The 17,790-nt window shown below is 47.3% G+C and overlaps 1 protein-coding gene across 18 annotated transcripts in view; it reads right to left on the reverse strand.

Annotated features, from left to right (window-relative positions):
* Window positions 1-2,193: 2,193 nt before the first annotated feature.
* The window catches only part of LOC129844796 (peripheral plasma membrane protein CASK-like), a 41,851-nt gene continuing 26,254 nt past the window's right edge, over window positions 2,194-17,790 (reverse strand). For 2 of the 18 annotated variants that reach the window (XM_055912934.1, XM_055912936.1), the window contains exons 8-28: window positions 17,603-17,725; window positions 16,366-16,449; window positions 16,180-16,279; window positions 15,163-15,180; window positions 12,463-12,584; window positions 12,162-12,239; window positions 11,952-12,032; window positions 10,034-10,222; window positions 9,877-9,955; window positions 9,717-9,802; window positions 9,506-9,574; window positions 9,309-9,377; window positions 9,139-9,174; window positions 8,094-8,132; window positions 7,465-7,661; window positions 7,079-7,194; window positions 5,849-5,929; window positions 5,661-5,741; window positions 4,987-5,189; window positions 4,406-4,510; window positions 2,194-4,002 (exon numbers count right to left, since the gene is read on the reverse strand). In XM_055912934.1, coding sequence (XP_055768909.1) covers window positions 3,826-4,002; window positions 4,406-4,510; window positions 4,987-5,189; window positions 5,661-5,741; window positions 5,849-5,929; window positions 7,079-7,194; window positions 7,465-7,661; window positions 8,094-8,132; window positions 9,139-9,174; window positions 9,309-9,377; window positions 9,506-9,574; window positions 9,717-9,802; window positions 9,877-9,955; window positions 10,034-10,222; window positions 11,952-12,032; window positions 12,162-12,239; window positions 12,463-12,584; window positions 15,163-15,180; window positions 16,180-16,279; window positions 16,366-16,449; window positions 17,603-17,725 — 2,133 coding nt within the window. In that variant the 3' untranslated portion in view covers window positions 2,194-3,825. Of the gene's footprint in view, window positions 4,003-4,405; window positions 4,511-4,986; window positions 5,190-5,660; window positions 5,742-5,848; window positions 5,930-7,078; window positions 7,195-7,464; window positions 7,662-8,093; window positions 8,133-9,138; window positions 9,175-9,308; window positions 9,378-9,469; window positions 9,575-9,716; window positions 9,803-9,876; window positions 9,956-10,033; window positions 10,223-11,951; window positions 12,033-12,161; window positions 12,240-12,462; window positions 12,585-15,162; window positions 15,181-16,179; window positions 16,280-16,365; window positions 16,450-17,602; window positions 17,726-17,790 lie in introns of all 18 variants that reach the window. The other 16 variants (XM_055912927.1, XM_055912928.1, XM_055912937.1 and 13 more) reach the window with 12 other exon arrangements.

A 17,790-nucleotide genomic window follows, 5' to 3' on the forward strand; every position in this document is an offset into this window, starting at 1 on the left:
CGGCATATTTAAACGAGACTACTGCCCGGCGGCACATTTAAACGAGACTACTGCCCGGCGGCATATTTAAACTAGACTACTGCCCGGCGGCATATTTAAACGAGACTACTGCCCGGCGGCATATTTAAACGAGACTACTGCCCGGCGGCATATTTAAACGAGACTACTGCCCGGTGGAATATTTAAACGAGACTACTGCCCGGCGGCATATTTAAACGAGACTACTGCCCGGCGGAATATTTAAACGAGACTACTGCCCGGCGGCATATTTAAACGAGACTACTGCCCAGCGGCATATTTAAACGAGACTACTGCCCGGCGGAATATTTAAACGAGACTACTGCCCGGCGGCATATTTAAACTAGACTACTGCCCGGCGGAATATTTAAACGAGACTACTGCCCGGCGGCATATTTAAACGAGACTACTGCCCGGCGGCATATTTAAACGAGACTACTGCCCGGCGGCATATTTAAACGAGACTACTGCCCGGCGGAATATTTAAACGAGACTACTGCCCGGCGGCATATTTAAACTAGACTACTGCCCGGCGGAATATTTAAACGAGACTACTGCCCGGCGGCATATTTAAACGAGACTACTGCCCGGCGGCATATTTAAACGAGACTACTGCCCGGCGGAATATTTAAACGAGACTACTGCCCGGCGGCATATTTAAACTAGACTACTGCCCGGCGGAATATTTAAACGAGACTACTGCCCGGCGGCATATTTAAACGAGACTACTGCCCGGCGGCATATTTAAACGAGACTACTGCCCGGCGGCATATTTAAACGAGACTACTGCCCGGCGGCATATTTAAACGAGACTACTGCCCGGTGGAATATTTAAACGAGACTACTGCCCAGCGGCATATTTAAACGAGACTACTGCCCGGCGGCATATTTAAACTAGACTACTGCCCAGCGGCATATTTGTACTAATGCTAGTGGAGATAGCATGCACACTGCACAGCCACAAGCACACTGTAGATTCACAGTCCACGGCCATCATGTAAATGTTACTCATAGACGGAGCGCACCACAAACCCCACATGGATTACAGTGTCCTCAATCCCTTTTTAATTTCTGCCTTGCGGGCTCAGTCTCCTTGAGACGGGATATAAACACTGTTTATTAGGGCTTCATGAATTACCATTAGTAAACTCCTTTTTCATTGTCATTTGGTCAGTCCTATGAATGCATTCATCAATGCATTAACCCAAACGAGAGACTACAGAGGTTGTGTGTATGGGGCAATGTATATTACTTGGGTTGTTTACTAGCAAATTGAAGGCCATTTTGTATGGGATGTCAATGTGAATCTGCAGTATATCCACAGACTGTCTGATTGTATACCCAACAACAAATCTAACCGCAATAAAAAGAGTGAACGTGGTTTCACCATCATGATCCATGTCATTATTTAGGCCCAGAACTACCCATTACATGGTCTCTGAACTACACCATTTCCCAGCAGCTAGGCCTAGGGGGTTATCTGGACAGGGCCATGGACCCCTGCTATTTCAGAACAATGGACAAAGTATTACATTTGAACTTAGACTAGAGAAAGCCATCTTAAGTCCGCAAGCTATTTAAAGTATTTGAAGGGTTCAATCACATCTCATTATTTGATAGGATCAGAAGACAAATGGAAATTGGGTGACATATGTTTAGGTCTTGGCTCACAATTTTTTTTGGAGGGGGGGGGGGGTGTTCCTTGAGTGGAGCAGCGGTCTAAGGCATTGCATCGCAGTGCTAGAGGCGTCACTACAGACACAGATTTGATCCCGGGCTGTATCACAACCCGGCTGTGATCGGGAGTCCCATAGGGCGGCGCACAATTGGCCCAGCGTCTTCCGGATTAGGGTTTGGCCGAGGTAGGCTGTCATTGTAAATAAGAATTTGTTCTTAATAACTGACCTGCCTAGTTAAATAAAGGTTAAATAAATAAATAAATAAACAATCTGACAGTACAAAGACTGCCATCTAGTGGACAATGTCTGACAGGACAGAGACTGACATCTTGTGGTCAATGGAAGCACTTGCATGACCATAATGTTCAGTATAAGCAGACTACTGCATTGCATCACACACACAACCACCCATCCACACCTATAGCCACAGTCCACACATAGGGCCAAACCCGTCCACACACACATAGTAGAGGTGTATACTAGAGACTGTAGGGACTTATTTGAGACAGAACCCAAAGGCAGTTTACTTTGTCAACACTTAAAATGAAATATATTTTTTACAAAACAGAAAAGAAAAAGAACAACATTTCATACCGTAGAGCTGCTTGTCATTTGCAGAGGGAACTTTACACAGGACTTTAAATGGTAACACTTTACTCCAGGCAGAGAGACATAACCCCTACATAACACACCGTCAGAAGCATGACAAAGCATTTTTCTTTTTTTATGCTACGACAGTTCAAGACAGGCTCTACGCCCTTTTTACGACAGTGCTCATAAGGCGCTATGTCATGTCACCGCAAGTAAAGTGTTAGGAAGAGTTTGTCACAATGAGCTCTTTTAGTATTCTTATTATTATACACACACTGGCTCTTGGCATCACTCATATGACTTACGAACCATTGAAACATTTACACACCATAAAAATGCATCTCCTTCCATTGAACTTAAAACAGTAATACTCTTTTAAGACGACACAGTTCTGAAATGGTGGACCTATAGGATTGGACATCCCACTCCGTATCCCCTTCCCCTCCCATTCCCACAACATATCAAATAGGGACAATTTACATACACGGCTCACTATTATGGGCCTGCAGGACTGGGGGGTGTGCATAGGAGTCAGAGTCTTCTGCCCCAGCCGCATGCAGGGTGACCGTGTTGGATCTTGTTGTTTCTTCCCGCCTCCTGTCCGCCCATCCAGAGGGATGCCCTCTGGCTTGGACACCCGTGCTTTGGCGATGACCAAACACACGCTCTGACCGAGGAGAGTCATCGCTTTACAGAGAGAAAGAGAGAAACAGAGGGGGGAGAACACCTGTTCTCTCCATTGTGCAAACTGAGATGTAAACAAACAGGGTATGTAGGGAATGAAGAGAGTTCAGGGGGGTGCTCCTTCAACGATTTGATTGACAGATACAGGGACCTATGAAATAAATAAAAGCAAAGGGACAGGGGGAGGGGTGTTCACTGTGCTTTTCTATCCGCCCAATAGGACGTGGTGTCACTGCGGCAGCGGCGACTGTGCGAGAGGGACCTCCGCTGTCTCTGAGGGGAGGAGCACGAAGAGTATGAGGCGGCCAATAGGAGTAAGGGGTCACACGGCAAGCTTCCGACTGATGACCATAGGAATTGCCTTATGCAAGGTAAACAGCAACAGACACCCATCACCGTGTGTCACGTCTGTGCTCCTCACTATCTCGCCTCAGACAGCTGGCGCTGTAACGATACAAAAAGAAAAAAGGTAGAAAATGTCCCCCCCCCCCCCCCCTCCCTCCCCACCTTCCTTTCATTCAACTCTAAGAACAGGACCATATTCATTATTTTTCTATTATATATATGTATGTATATGTATATATATACACACACAACGATGTGCCTTTAAGGCAGTCAGTAAGGAGTGGAGAGGAAGACGACAGAAGTCACTGTTTTTCTTCAGGAGGACTGACTGAGGTTTCAGAGGCGGTATCAGACCTTTTTCATTCATTTTTTCCTTCATCCACACGGCTTCCACAGAGATGTTCCACAGAGATGTTCCACAGAGATGCATTGTAAAAGAAAACCGGAGTTTGTTGGGGAATGGGGGACGACAGTCAGAGTTTGGTGTTGGTTGGTCTGGGTTCAGGGGTTAATAAACCCAGGACACAGGAACCCACTGGGCGGTGGTGCACACCAGGTTCACAGCCTCCTCCAGCAGACGGATGGTGTCGTCGATCTCGTTGTTGATGACGGTCTGGTCGAAGTAATGGGCGTAGGTCTTCTGGAGGCCCTCGGACTCCTTCTGCAGCCGCTGGAGGGAATCATCCTAAAGGGAGGAGGAGAGGGAAGAAAGAGTCAGAATAACAGGGGAAGAAAATACCCTCGTTCCAGGCATTGTGGGAAGGGTCGAGTCACACAATGGAAAGAAAGATGAAATGGGACTCTGGGAATGTCTTAGTATACTCAAAAACAAACCATTTACACACAAACACAATACACACCTATGAAAGGAGTGTATATGAGCTAAACTACTTGTACATCTCCAGTACTTACAGGCAGTTTCCTGCACCACTTGGGAAGCTTGGGTGCAAGGAGAAAGGCATGCCAAAGAAAAATCAACAGAAATGCAGACAGGACACAGGCAGTGGGATGGACTTTCACCACAGCAAAATGACAGAGACACAACCCAAAACATGACGGACACAGTAGCAGTGTGTGTTGGCCCTAACCTCGTTCATTCCAGGGGTGATGGTGGGAGCTGCGATGAACACAACGTAAGGGGCAAACTCCGCCGTCCTCAACACCTTGAGTGCCTGAAGAGAAACAAGAGATGACTGACAGAAAACTGACTAGTGAGCTACATTTAAAAACTCTCCACAGTATTAATTAACAGGAAGTGTATATTCAACTGGCAGAAGAAAAAGTGAAGAGATGAATGAAGGTTAGGTTTAAGAGAGAGGGTTAGGTTAGACTTAATGTTAAGGTCAGGTATATTACGGTTAAGGGTTAAGGGAAAGGCATACAAGTCACATTAGATCAGCGTTCTGCCATCACAGATTTTCTGCCGGTGGAATATATATTGCTTAATAAATACTGGACACACACAGACCACCCCCACCCCACACAACCCCACCCACCCCCACACAGACAACCCCACCCACAGAGACAACCCCAACCACCCCCACCCCACACACAGACAACCCCACCCACCCACCCTCACACACAGACAACCCCAACCACCCCCACTCCACACACAGACAACCCCACACACAGACAACCCCACCCATCCCCACCTCACACAGACACCTACCTGTGGTTCCACATCCAGTATGGAGATCATACCCTGCTGGTGGATCTGGCGGATGGTCTCTAGCCGCGTGCCGTACATGGCGTCCTCGTGACTACCGTACTCCAGGTAGTCATTGTTGCTGATGTCCTGCATCATCTGGTCATGTGTCACAAAGTAGTAGTTCTTCCCATTCTCCTCGTCCTTCTTTGGAGGTCTGGTTGTGTCTGTGGGGGGGAAGGGAGAGAGAGAGAGAGAGAGAGAAAGGGAGGGAGGGAAAGAGAGGGAAAGGGAGGGAGGGAGAGAGAGAGAGAGAGGGAAAGGGAGGGAGGGAGTGAGAGGGACAGAGCAGAGGAGAGGGAAAGGGTGAGTGGTAATGGTGGTGGTAGTAGTGGTGGTAGTAGTAGTGGTAGTGGTGTTGGTAATGGTGGTAGTAGTGGTGTTGGTAGTAGTGGTAGTAGTGGTAGTGGTGGTAGTAGTGGTGGTGGTAGTGGTGGTAGTAGTGGTAGTGGTGGTAGTAGTGGTGGTGGTAGTGGTGGTAGTAGTGGTAGTAGTGGTGGTTGTGGTGGTAGTAGTGGTGGTTGTGGTGGTGGTAGTAGTGGTAGTAGTGGTGGTTGTGGTGGTAGTGGTGGTGGTAGTAGTGGTAGTAGTGGTGGTTGTGGTGGTAGTAGTGGTGGTAGTGGTAGTGGGTCTCTTACGAGGAATGGGGTAGGCAAATCGGTCTGGGTGCTTAGTGATGAGCGTGTTCTTGATGTGCCTCCTGCCAACTCCATGGGCCCCTGGGGAGAGAGACACACATAAGACAATGAGACAGAGACATTAAATAATGTGTCGTCAGCTGTTCCCCTTTAGTTAACACTACCTAAGAACTATCTGTCTAACGTACCCAACAAAACAAGCGTTTTCCTCTTGAATGCAGGCAGTTTGACCACCTCTTCATACGTGACCAGGTCTAGTTGGTCAAACACTGAAACAGAGAAGGTGAAAGGCATTAGAGATGTTCACTGAGAGCCATAGGAATAATGGAACACAGACACAATGGAAGGGGGTCGTCTGTAGTGCACAGCACAGGAAGGGGAATCAAATGAATGGCTTAAATAAAAAATGGATAAACCGCTGAAATAAGTTTACTGATAACTGTGTGAAAAATATTGTGGTTTGTCTTTGCCATCTAAAGGGCCTACGTGTGATTGGAATTATTTTACATCACAAGTTACTTTAGGTCTGTGAGAGACGGACAAACAAGGACACATAAAACTCAAAACGAGGAAGAACAAATGAAACGGCGAGATAGAAGTTCAAACTGTGTTCTGACGTCAAACAAGGAAAAGAGCGTGAATAAAGTAGAGAGGATAGAGGGAGAGAAACGGAGCAGGGCATCGTTGGGCATGGTTCAGAGTTACTTACATGCAGCCAAGCCATTGGGTAAGAGACGCGTGGAAGACGGACAGAACAGAGGAAGGAGGGACGGGAGGGTTAATAGAAGAAAACGTAGAATACAAACATTACACTACATAGCTTGGACTCGGAGGCCAGGTTGTTAATGGCAGGAGCGTTAGACATGTAACATTCAGTCAACATTGAGACAACGTTTAGAGAGGAGCTCTTTGAGGGAGGAAAGGGGCCCTTTCTGGGGAAAGAACATGCAGTATTAGTCAGATTCATTTGGAATCCATTCCACAGACAGTACAGCAGTAAGCTAGGCATTTAGCTCTACAGACCGGGAATGGCTTTATTATGCAATAAAGAAAATACTACATTCAGAATTGAGACTATATTTTGGCCAGTGAATAAAGCTGCAAGAGAATATCTGGGATATAACATCTGAATGCATCATACAATATAAAATACAACGGAAACATCTGCAACACTTGGAATATCTTACAGCCAACACGTCAAGCCAAACAATTTTACACTTACACACTTACACACTTACACACTTACACACACACACACACACACACACAGTTCTACAGAATAAAGAATTGGTTTCTGATTGTATTATTAAAACATGCTGTGTGTGTGTGTGTGTGTGTGTGTGTGTGTGTGTGTGTGTGTGTGTGTGTGTGTGTGTGTGTGTGTGTGTGTGTGTGTGTGTGTGTGTGTGTGTGTGTACCTGCGTTGTGCTTGGCCAGGTACTTGTCTTTGTACTGTTTCTTCTTCTTGCCAAACCAGGTACAGCTGGCCTGCTGCTCCTGCTTGGTCTTCTCCATGGCAATACACGCCACACGCCTGGGGGGGTAAAATGTAAGGAAATAAAGATACGTCACTGATTACTCCGTTATTTTAATTCTGTGGTAACGGCCCTCAAAACCACAGACCAGAGATTAAGTCAAATTTCTGCTTAACATTTGGGAAAAGTGCTGCATATTTTTCTATGAGGATTTCTTGCAATTCTTGCATTGTAATTTCAATCCACTTCCTGAATTGGAAATGGAATTGGAACGAAAGCACCAACCCTGCTGGGTTTTACAGTATGGGTTCCATGGGTTCTGTCCTCACCACTCCTGTAGTTCTGGTGACGGTATGAGCCCTGCGGTTCCGTTCTTAGTGTTCTCCAGCTTGCCCTGCCACCAGTTGTGGTCGTCCTTACTGATGATCTGGATGATGTCACCCACCCGGAAGCGGATCCCGGCCTCCTTACAGGGAATGAGGTCATCCTTGGCGGGGTCGTACTCAAACTGGGCACGCACGTAGATCTGAGGGAGGAAACCGAGGAATGTGATTGGTCAGGCCCGCTGATCTGGGAGGGAATAGGGGGACTGATTGATCAAGCTGGAAGTATGGAGGAAAGAGGTGATTTTGATTGGTCAAGCTCCTGACGAGAGCTGTACGGGACACTGATTGGTCGAAATGGCCACAATCGACAAAGTAAACAAGAAGCAAAGAGGCGGAGGAGGGAAGAAGAAGAGAAAAAAGAGAACGCAAATAAAGCAACATCAAAGAAAGCTTTACCATTTTAATCGTTCTGGTTGCCCCCGATTGGCTACATCTTACGCGCAAACGACCAACCATTTTAATGGAGGGGGAGGGGTATTATAGACGCCAGCTAATGTTGGATCTACAATAACTACAATGAGGGACATACTGCATGGGATCTACTGCTACTTGGATCCACTGAGAGATCTTACCTTGATGGACATTTTGTCCTTGATGACAGGTCTGGAGATCTAGGGGGTTGAGAGCATCACACACACATCATGCAGTAGAAAACATGTGGGACATCGACAAAGGAGGTGAGAGAGTGAGGACGGGTTATGACAGGGAGACAGGTTATGACAGGGAGACAGGTTATGACAGGGAGACAGGTTACGACAGGGAGACAGGTTACGACAGGGAGACAGGTTACGACAGGGAGACAGGTTACGACAGGGAGACGGGTTACGACAGGGAGACGGGTTACGACAGGGAGACGGGTTACGACAGGGAGACGGGTTACGACAGGGAGACGGGTTACGACAGGGAGACGGGTTACGACAGGGAGACGGGTTACGACAGGGAGACGGGTTACGACAGGGAGACAGGTTATGACAGGGAGACGGGTTACGACAGGGAGACAGGTTACGACAGGGAGACTTTGCAATGAGGCCCTTTATCTACTTCTACACAGTCATGGATATCATAAGAAGGAAGATGGAGGTATTTTTGTGAGCCAATGCTAACTAGCGTTAACGCAATGACTGGAAGTCTACAGTCAATGCGCTAACACTTGTTAGCAACTGCGCTAGCGCTAGTTAGCAACTTCCTTCAAACTGCATGCAGAGATATACAAATGGTATCCACAAGTTCCACTGATTCTGGGAAAGTAGATAAAGGGCTTCATTGCCAAAATCACGAAGTATCCCTTTAATACATGCAGGGGTTATTTAAGATGACATGGATCCAAATGATTTTTGACACACACAGATTTATACACACACACACATAGACGTATGTACACACACACACACACACACAGACGTATGTACACACACACACACACACACACACACACACACACACACACACACACACACACACACACACACACACACACACACACACACACACACACACACACACACACACAAAAACAAGCAAATGGTGTCCCTGGTCTAGACAAAGCCATGTGAGAGGAGGAGTCAGACATCAGAGAAGAGAGGGAGAGGAGGAGTCAGGGAAGTCTATAGCTCTCACCTGTCGTCCTTTAGGCTGGATGGTAGAGGGCAGATCCTACAAGCACACACAGAGTTAACACACAGAGTTAACACACAGAGTTAACACACAGAGTTAACACACAGAGTTAACACACGTGTAATACAGCACATTAGATCTGACAGAAGCGATATCGAGCCACAGATCCTCACCAGGATGGAGCTAGTGACGCTAGCATGGCCGTTCGCTGGCGACTGTCTGGATAGGTCGGGGGACTCTTTCTGCAGACACACATGAACAAAAAAACGTGAAAAACATCCCAACAAAAAATGACTTATAACTGAAGAATAGAACGCTTCTTTACCTCATTTACCTGATTTTCTAGAGACACAAGAGAATCGGTCCATACCTCGCAAGACATGGACTGTGACCGGTAGCTGGGTACGATCTTAAAGGTAACACTCCCTCGCATTTCCCTCTGTGGGGACACAACATTATCATCAAATGATCACAACCAATAAGAGCCTCCCACTGATACACACGTACTGTAGTACTGTGTAGAGACAAAACTAGCTGATTGGACAACGGTGAGAACGAGAGAATCTGATTGGACAACACACCAGCATCTTCTGGAGCTGTTCTACGGTCTGATTGGCCACGCTGATCCCGTTGATCTCTCTGATCTCATCGCCGACATGCAGCGTACCTAAAACATGACAGAGGGTGAATGTGGGTTTGTTTGTGGTAAGGTGTACGGCATATTCCAAAAGTGTACTGTACCTTGTCTGTGGATCATTCCTCCGTGCATGATACGGGCCACGATGCAGTGGTTCAGATCGTTCATCTTCAGAGTGATGCCCTGAAGAGGTCATTGGTGAAAGGTCAAATAGGAAGAGTCAGTAAATGTGTGTGGTCGGTGTTTGTGTGTGTCTCGTACCATAGGTTCGTCAGTATTCTTCTGGAACTGAACCAGGCGTACTCGAGTCACGTTCTCCAGGTCCATGTCCCCGTTGGTGCTCTCGGGAGAGTCTCCGTTCAGGTAGGGTGAGGTGGGCGGGGGGGTCACCCTCAGAGCCTCGTCACTGTACACCTCATGGGCCACCACATCATGGGTCTGGAGCAAGGCCTACTCACACACACACACACACACACACACACACACACACACACACACACACACACACACACACACACACACACACACACACACACACACACACACACACACACACACACACACACAGTAAGTCACATCCTCACACAGACATCTACAGCAGACAATGAGTGTGTAATATGGCCTTTTAAACAACAGGGGGCACACAAGGCACTAACTAAATTCACACTATTATTGGTCACACTTGGCTTATTGTAAGTGTGTAACAGTGTTAGCTGGTTTCTACTTAAGACTTATTTGCTTGGTCTTCCTAAATGAAACATGAGTGACTAAAGGACTGGGTAAACTACTATGGGTCTACACAAAAAGACTTGTATCCAGATGGAATATATGTTTTTTATTTTTATTATCTTGATCACCAGGGAAGGGGGACCCCCCCTTCTTTATATCCAGGCCACTGTGTCAGTCTGTAGGCTGAGCAAAAAGCAGAGGGCTCAGTATTTGTGTCAGTACAGAAATACCCTGTGGGTCAGAGACTAAGCTGAGGTAAGAGGATGGCGAACCAAACACAACTCAGCTTTAATAAGGTGCACTATGCAGAAATCATTTCCTGGTTGCTAAAATTCTAATAGTTTGCCTAATTTCAGTTTATGTGACAAAACAAGCAAGTATAGTGTAGAGAATCATTGTACCATCTAAACTGCTGTGAAATATATTTTCCATAACCAAAAACGTCTGTTTGAAGCTGGTGTAAAAAAAAAAAAAATGTAAAAGATGCAAACACGAAACTTAAGAACGGGAAGCATAGAAATAGTGCACATAGAACAGATGTAACGCTTCTTAGACTTGCTTTCAATGAGAATGACAGATCTATAACTAACATTTCTATGTGAATTTGGTCAGGTCGCCCAAAAGTTACATATTTCAGCTTAAACTGAAACAGACAAGCACAGATCTTTCTGCCATTGAAATCCTTGCGCGGGCCACCAAAGCATTTTTTCGGGTCGCCTAAGTCCAAATACATTTTCGTTATGGAAAAAGCTTTCAGACTAAATACAGATAAACTATTTAGAAAAGATAATGGACCAATATATTTTTACATTATAATCTTTGAGAACTAACAATCACCAAAATTAAAGCTAGATAGTCAGGAAGAATGGAAAATTCCCAAAACAATTAATTTAGCAGTATAGATGTTATGTTTGAGCAAAAGAACACAGCATCAGCCATGGCAAAATGCATAGAATTGCAGGAAATTTGCTTTAAAATTCCTAAATATTCTCTCAGCTCCATGGAAAAATTGGTAGTATTGCAGGAAATTGTCTTAAAAATGCAAAACTCTCAGAGAAGAGATGAAGAGAGAAAGGAGAGAGAAAAATTAGGAAAAGCAGAGAGGGAGCTTTTTTTTTATTCTGTTCTTTTCTTGGCAGTAACAGCTAGGGCTGGGTGGGCGGAGCAGGATGTCTGCAGCCTCACTAGCCCCACCCATAACCCTGGCTGCTATACCTGACAGCCCCTCCCCTCAGTTTTGCTAATCTAACAGATTACTCCCTCTCTCTCTACCTGGGGTCTATAGTGGACAAACTAAAGCTTGACCCAGTCATGATCATTTGTTTACACACACACACACACACACACACACACACACACACACACACACACACACACACACACACACACACACACACACACACACACACACACACACACACAGAGAAAAAGTGAGATGGAGATGGCCCACCATGAAGTGTGGCTGTGTGAGGATCCTCCGGAGTTCCTTGGCCTCCATGTTGTCGGGGTAACAGGAGATTGTCTCCAGTACCTACAGGATAAGAGGAAGTACAACTACAGCATCATATAAGAGCATCAACACTTAATAGAAAACGTTGACAAGCTCTAGTCCCAGAAGAAAAGGTGTGTCCCACCTTGATGTCGTGACCAGGCCACTCACCTCTTTGGCTCTCTGTACTCCATCACTGGGAGGGTTCCTGATCTGAGGAGACGACCTGGTGTTGATCTGGTCATAGAGCTGCAACACCAGGGGGAGACATTATTATTCATCTTTTACATATCCCTCCTCACATATCACTTTGTGTACTAAATGTTGCTCTAGAAATAAAATGCATTTTTATTCACAAAGGATTTTCCCAGTGAATAATGTGGTGTGTCTGAGCATGCATAGCGCTTTACTTGTGTCAAAGTGCCACCTAGTGGACTTGACGTGAATCTGCGTGTGTGTGTATCCCACTCACGTCCAGCAGTGTGTGTAGGTGTTGGTCCTGGAAGACGCTGTGTAAGAAGTCCAGATCTTTCTCACTGCAGTCGGTCAGTGCATGGATCTCCTCCAGGCTGTCCAGCACCTGGGATACTGCCCCTACACACACACACACACACACACACACACACACACACACACACACACACACACACACACACACACACACACACACACACACACACACACACACACACACACACACACACACACACACACACACACACACACACACACACACCAATTATAAGTAGCCAGTACCATAAAAACACAAACATTTAGATTTAACACACAACAAACACATTTACACACACACACAGACACAGACAGAGACACTGCACACACACACAGAGACACCGCACACACACAAACAAACACACAGACAGAGACATTCACACACAGACACACCGCACACACAGACAGAAACACACACAGAAACACCGCACACACAAGCACAGAAACACCGCACACACACACACACACAGAAACACCGCACACACACACACAAACACACACACACAGAAACACCGCACACACACACACACAAACACAGCACACGCACACAAACACCGCACACACACACAAACACAGCACACGCACACAAACACCGCGCAAACACACACAGAGACAACGCGCACACACACAGACAGCGCACGCACACACACACACAAAGAGACAGTGCACGCACACACACACACAGAGACAACACACACACAGAGACACAACACACAAAAAGACAACACACACACACAGAGACAGCGTGCACACACACTCACAGAGACAGCGCGCACGCACGCACACACACACACACAGAGACAGCGCGCACACACAAAGACAGTGCACGCACACACAGAGACAGCACACACACACACACACACAGAGACAGCGCACGCACGCACGCACACAGACAGCGTGCACACACACACACACACACACAGAGGCACCGCGCACACACACACAGACACCGCACACACACAGAGAAACCGCACACACACAGAGAAACCGCACACACACACACACACACACAGAGAAACCGCACACACACACACACACAGAGACACCGCACACACTCACACACAGAGGCACCGCACACACAGAGACACCGCACACACAGAGACATCGCACACACACACCGCACACACACACACACACACACACACACACACACAGAGACACTGCACACACACACAGAGACACTGCGCACACACACACACACACACACACACACACACACACACACACACACACACACACACACACACACACACACACACACACACACACACACACACACACACACACACACACACACACACAGAGAGAGAGAGAGACACGGCACACACACACACACAGAGAGACACCACACACACACAGAGAGACACCGCACACACACACACACCGCACACACACACAGAGACACTGCACACACACACAGAGACACCGCACACACACACACACAGAGAGACACCGCACACACACACACACAGAGAGACACCGCACACACACACAGAGAGACACCGCACACACACACAGAGAGACACTGCACACACACACAGAGAGACACCGCACACACACACACAGAGAGACACCGCACACACACACAGAGAGACACCGCACACACACACACAGAGAGACACCGCACACACACACAGAGAGACACCGCACACACACACACAGAGACACCGCACACGCATGCACACACAGAGACACCGCACACGCACACACAGAGACACCGCACACGCACACACAGCACAAACAGATACATCACACACAGACATCACACACAGACACACAGCCACACAGAGACACTGCACACAGCCACACAGAGACACCGCACACGCACACACAGCACAAACAGATACATCACACACAGACATCACACACAGACACACAGCCACACAGACACACTGCACACAGCCACACAGAGACACCGTACACAGACACACCGCACACAGACACACCGCACACAGACACAGAGACACCGCACACAGAGACACCGCACACAGACAGAGACACCGCACACACAGCTAGAAACAGAAGGTGTCAGGCTAGAGTACCTGCTACATGCAGCGAAAGCAACAGAGACGGCAGGACAGAACAGGTATGTCCCATCATCAATATGACAGAATAGACAGGAAGGATTAAAGCATAGCACATGGGATGGAGGTCAGGTCATGTGATTGGTTAGTTCAGGTTAGTGAAGGCTGGATCTAGAGATCGTATGGAAGACTAAAGTTAGTTGCCATGCTGTTTGTATAACATAGAAAAACACTGCACACATAGAAAGAGGTTTGAAGACTGAACACTCAGTTTGTCCTCCAAGGCCATGACAGGTCCAGATTACACGCGCCACTGACAACGGTTGTGATTGGATCAAATGGAAGCCGTGCAGTCCACCTCATTAGCTGTCGGTGGTGAGTGACATCACAATGCACACAGAGTCTACTTCCCAATACTTGTGATTGGCTTTCTGTCCATCTCAGCTTGGAGTTCAATTCACCCCCATCAACTGACCCCGAGTCACATACTGTTCCATCCCCCAAATAGGTAAGGAAGCTGTTTTAGAGTATTGGGACGCGAGTCATTAGGGTGCTACGGGGAGGGGGGGGGGGGGGGGGGTTAATAGATGGTGATGATGTTATGATGTCACACCAGGAAGCTACCTGGGGATACCTACTTTCAGCGGCTAGCAGTCCTACAGAGAGCGCCGCATTGAAACACCACCACAGAGAAGACAATAGAGAGGAGAAAGATTCAGCAGACAAGAGAAAGAGAGGGATTTTGTAGAGAGAAAAAAGAGGAGGCCAGGAAGGATGAAAGACAAGACAGACAGAGAGCAAAACAGGAGAGAGAGAGATAGAGTAAGCAAAAAGCAGAGGCTGTGTTGACTCTAGAAGAGCTGTGGGCATCTGGCTAAAGTCTCAAAGATGCCATTTGGAGGAAAATAGGTCATTTACTCATACACTCCTCTCCCAACACACACAGCCACACCCCACAGGAAAGTGAATTCCATCCCTAAGCATTTTCTTTTTTTAAACAAGGGCAGAAATAGTCACAAAACACAGAGTGATGCAATGAGGCTGTCTGGCCTCATAAGAGGAAGAGCAGACTATCATCTACATTGTCTCCAATGCTTTTTCTATGACCCACCCTTTGTTCCCCCATTGATAAGATCCCTAGGAAGTGCCAGTGCGTCCCCGAGACAGACAGGGAAGTGAGGGCATTGGGCAACGCTAGCCTGGGCACTTCTGTTTCCTTTTCCAGCAATCAGGGGGATTTATAAGAAGGCTGAGGCTAGCACAGAGACCAGGGCCTGAATGTTCCACTGCTGATCTGAACACTGGATTGGCTGTGTGGTTAGCTACTGACTATCTGTCATCTGATTACCAGGAAATAAGATCATGTTAAGGCTGAGACGCTTACAACAGTGATAGAAAGGTCAAATCATCATTATCGGTCTTACATGACGAGAATCCTTTTCTGTTACCGCGGAACTTGGCTATAGTTGTAGAAAACTAGAACTAGTCAAAAATGTGCAACATCGCCAGGGGTGTGCTTCAGGACTGCCCGTGGGACAATGAGCTAGCAACACAAACCACGTAAGCGATTGTTGCCATGACATCCGTTCCCCTGACACAGCTCGGCTTGGGTGTTGACGTGGGAACGGCAACAGGAGGAGAGGGGCGGGTCTTACCTGAGGAGGTGGGGTCTTCAGAGAAGTCAGGCATCTCCTCTGGTGGGTCTCCGTAGAAGGAGTTAAACTTGTGGCTGGAGACAGCAGCCAACACGGCCCCCTAGGACACAACACAAAGAACAAGAATGTATTGACTGATTGATTGATTGAAGAGCATCAATGGTGTGTGTGTGTGTGTGTGTGTACCTTGAGCTTCCTCCTTGCATTAAACTTCCTCAGCTGCTCCACCGTCTCTGGCAGGTGGATCTTGTAGGCATACCTGTCCCTCTCCTGGAGGGAGAACACACAGAGAGGTGAATACCTGTCCCTCACAGACAGGTGAATACCTGTCCCCAGACAGGTGACTACGTGTCCCTCACAGACAGGTGAATACGTGTCCCTCACAGACAGGTAAATACGTGTCCCTCACAGACAGGTAAATACGTGTCCCTCACAGACAGGTAAATACGTGTCCCTCACAGACAGGTAAATACGTGTCCCTCACAGACAGGTAAATACGTGTCCCTCACAGACAGGTAAATACGTGTCCCTCACAGACAGGTAAATACGTGTCCCTCACAGACAGGTGAATACTAGTCCCTCACAGACAGGTGAATACTAGTCCCTCACAGACAGGTGAATAATAGTCCCTCACAGACAGGTGAATACTAGTCCCTCACAGACAGGTGAATAATAGTCCCTCACAGACTGGTGAATACTAGTCCCTCACAGACTGGTGAATACTAGTCCCTCACAGACTGGTGAATACTTGTCCCTCACAGACAGCTGAATACTTGTCCCTCACAGACAGGTGAATACTTGTCCCTCACAGACAGGTGAATACTTGTCCCTCACAGACAGGTGAATACTTGTCCCTCACAGACAGGTGAATACTTGTCCCTCACAGACAGGTGAATACTTGTCCCTCACAGACAGGTGAATACTTGTCCCTCACAGACAGGTGAATACTTGTCCCTCACAGACAGGTGAATACTTGTCCCTCACAGACAGGTGAATACTAGTCCCTCACAGACAGGTGAATACTAGTCCCTCACAGACAGGTGAATACTAGTCCCTCACAGACAGGTGAATACTTGTCCCTCACAGACAGGTGAATAGCACACTAATAAAGACGAAACACTACAACACAGTTTCCACTCAATAAAGTGGACTGTATTCTCTGGGTTGTGAAAGTAGCTGATGCAGGACTCCGTCTCCTGACAGGGAGGAAGTTATGAGGAAACAACAAACCCAATGTTAGTTTCACATCTGGTTCTAATCATGTGGTACAGTTGGGGTTAAGTGTGTGTCTGCATATTCAGCATCTTGCAGACAGGGCTTTTAGTGTGTGTGCATGCATGTGAATGTGTGTGTGTATCCGTGTGTCTGCATATTCAGCATCTTGCAGACAGGGCTTTTAGTGAGTGTGCATGTTTGTTCCCACCTTAAGCCAGGGGTGGTTGAGGGCTTCGTAGACAGTGATCCTCTCTGCGGGGTCCAGCATCAGCATGCGACGCACCAGGTCCTTGGCGCTCTCTGAGATGTGGCTCCACTGGCGTGGGTTCATCTAGAGGGGAGTGTCACACACACACACGCTCTCAGATGGATGTAGGGCTGCAGCAACCGAGGGTA

Source organism: Salvelinus fontinalis, unplaced genomic scaffold, assembly GCF_029448725.1.
Source record: "Salvelinus fontinalis isolate EN_2023a unplaced genomic scaffold, ASM2944872v1 scaffold_0231, whole genome shotgun sequence".
Classification (NCBI taxonomy): Eukaryota; Metazoa; Chordata; class Actinopteri; order Salmoniformes; family Salmonidae; genus Salvelinus; species Salvelinus fontinalis.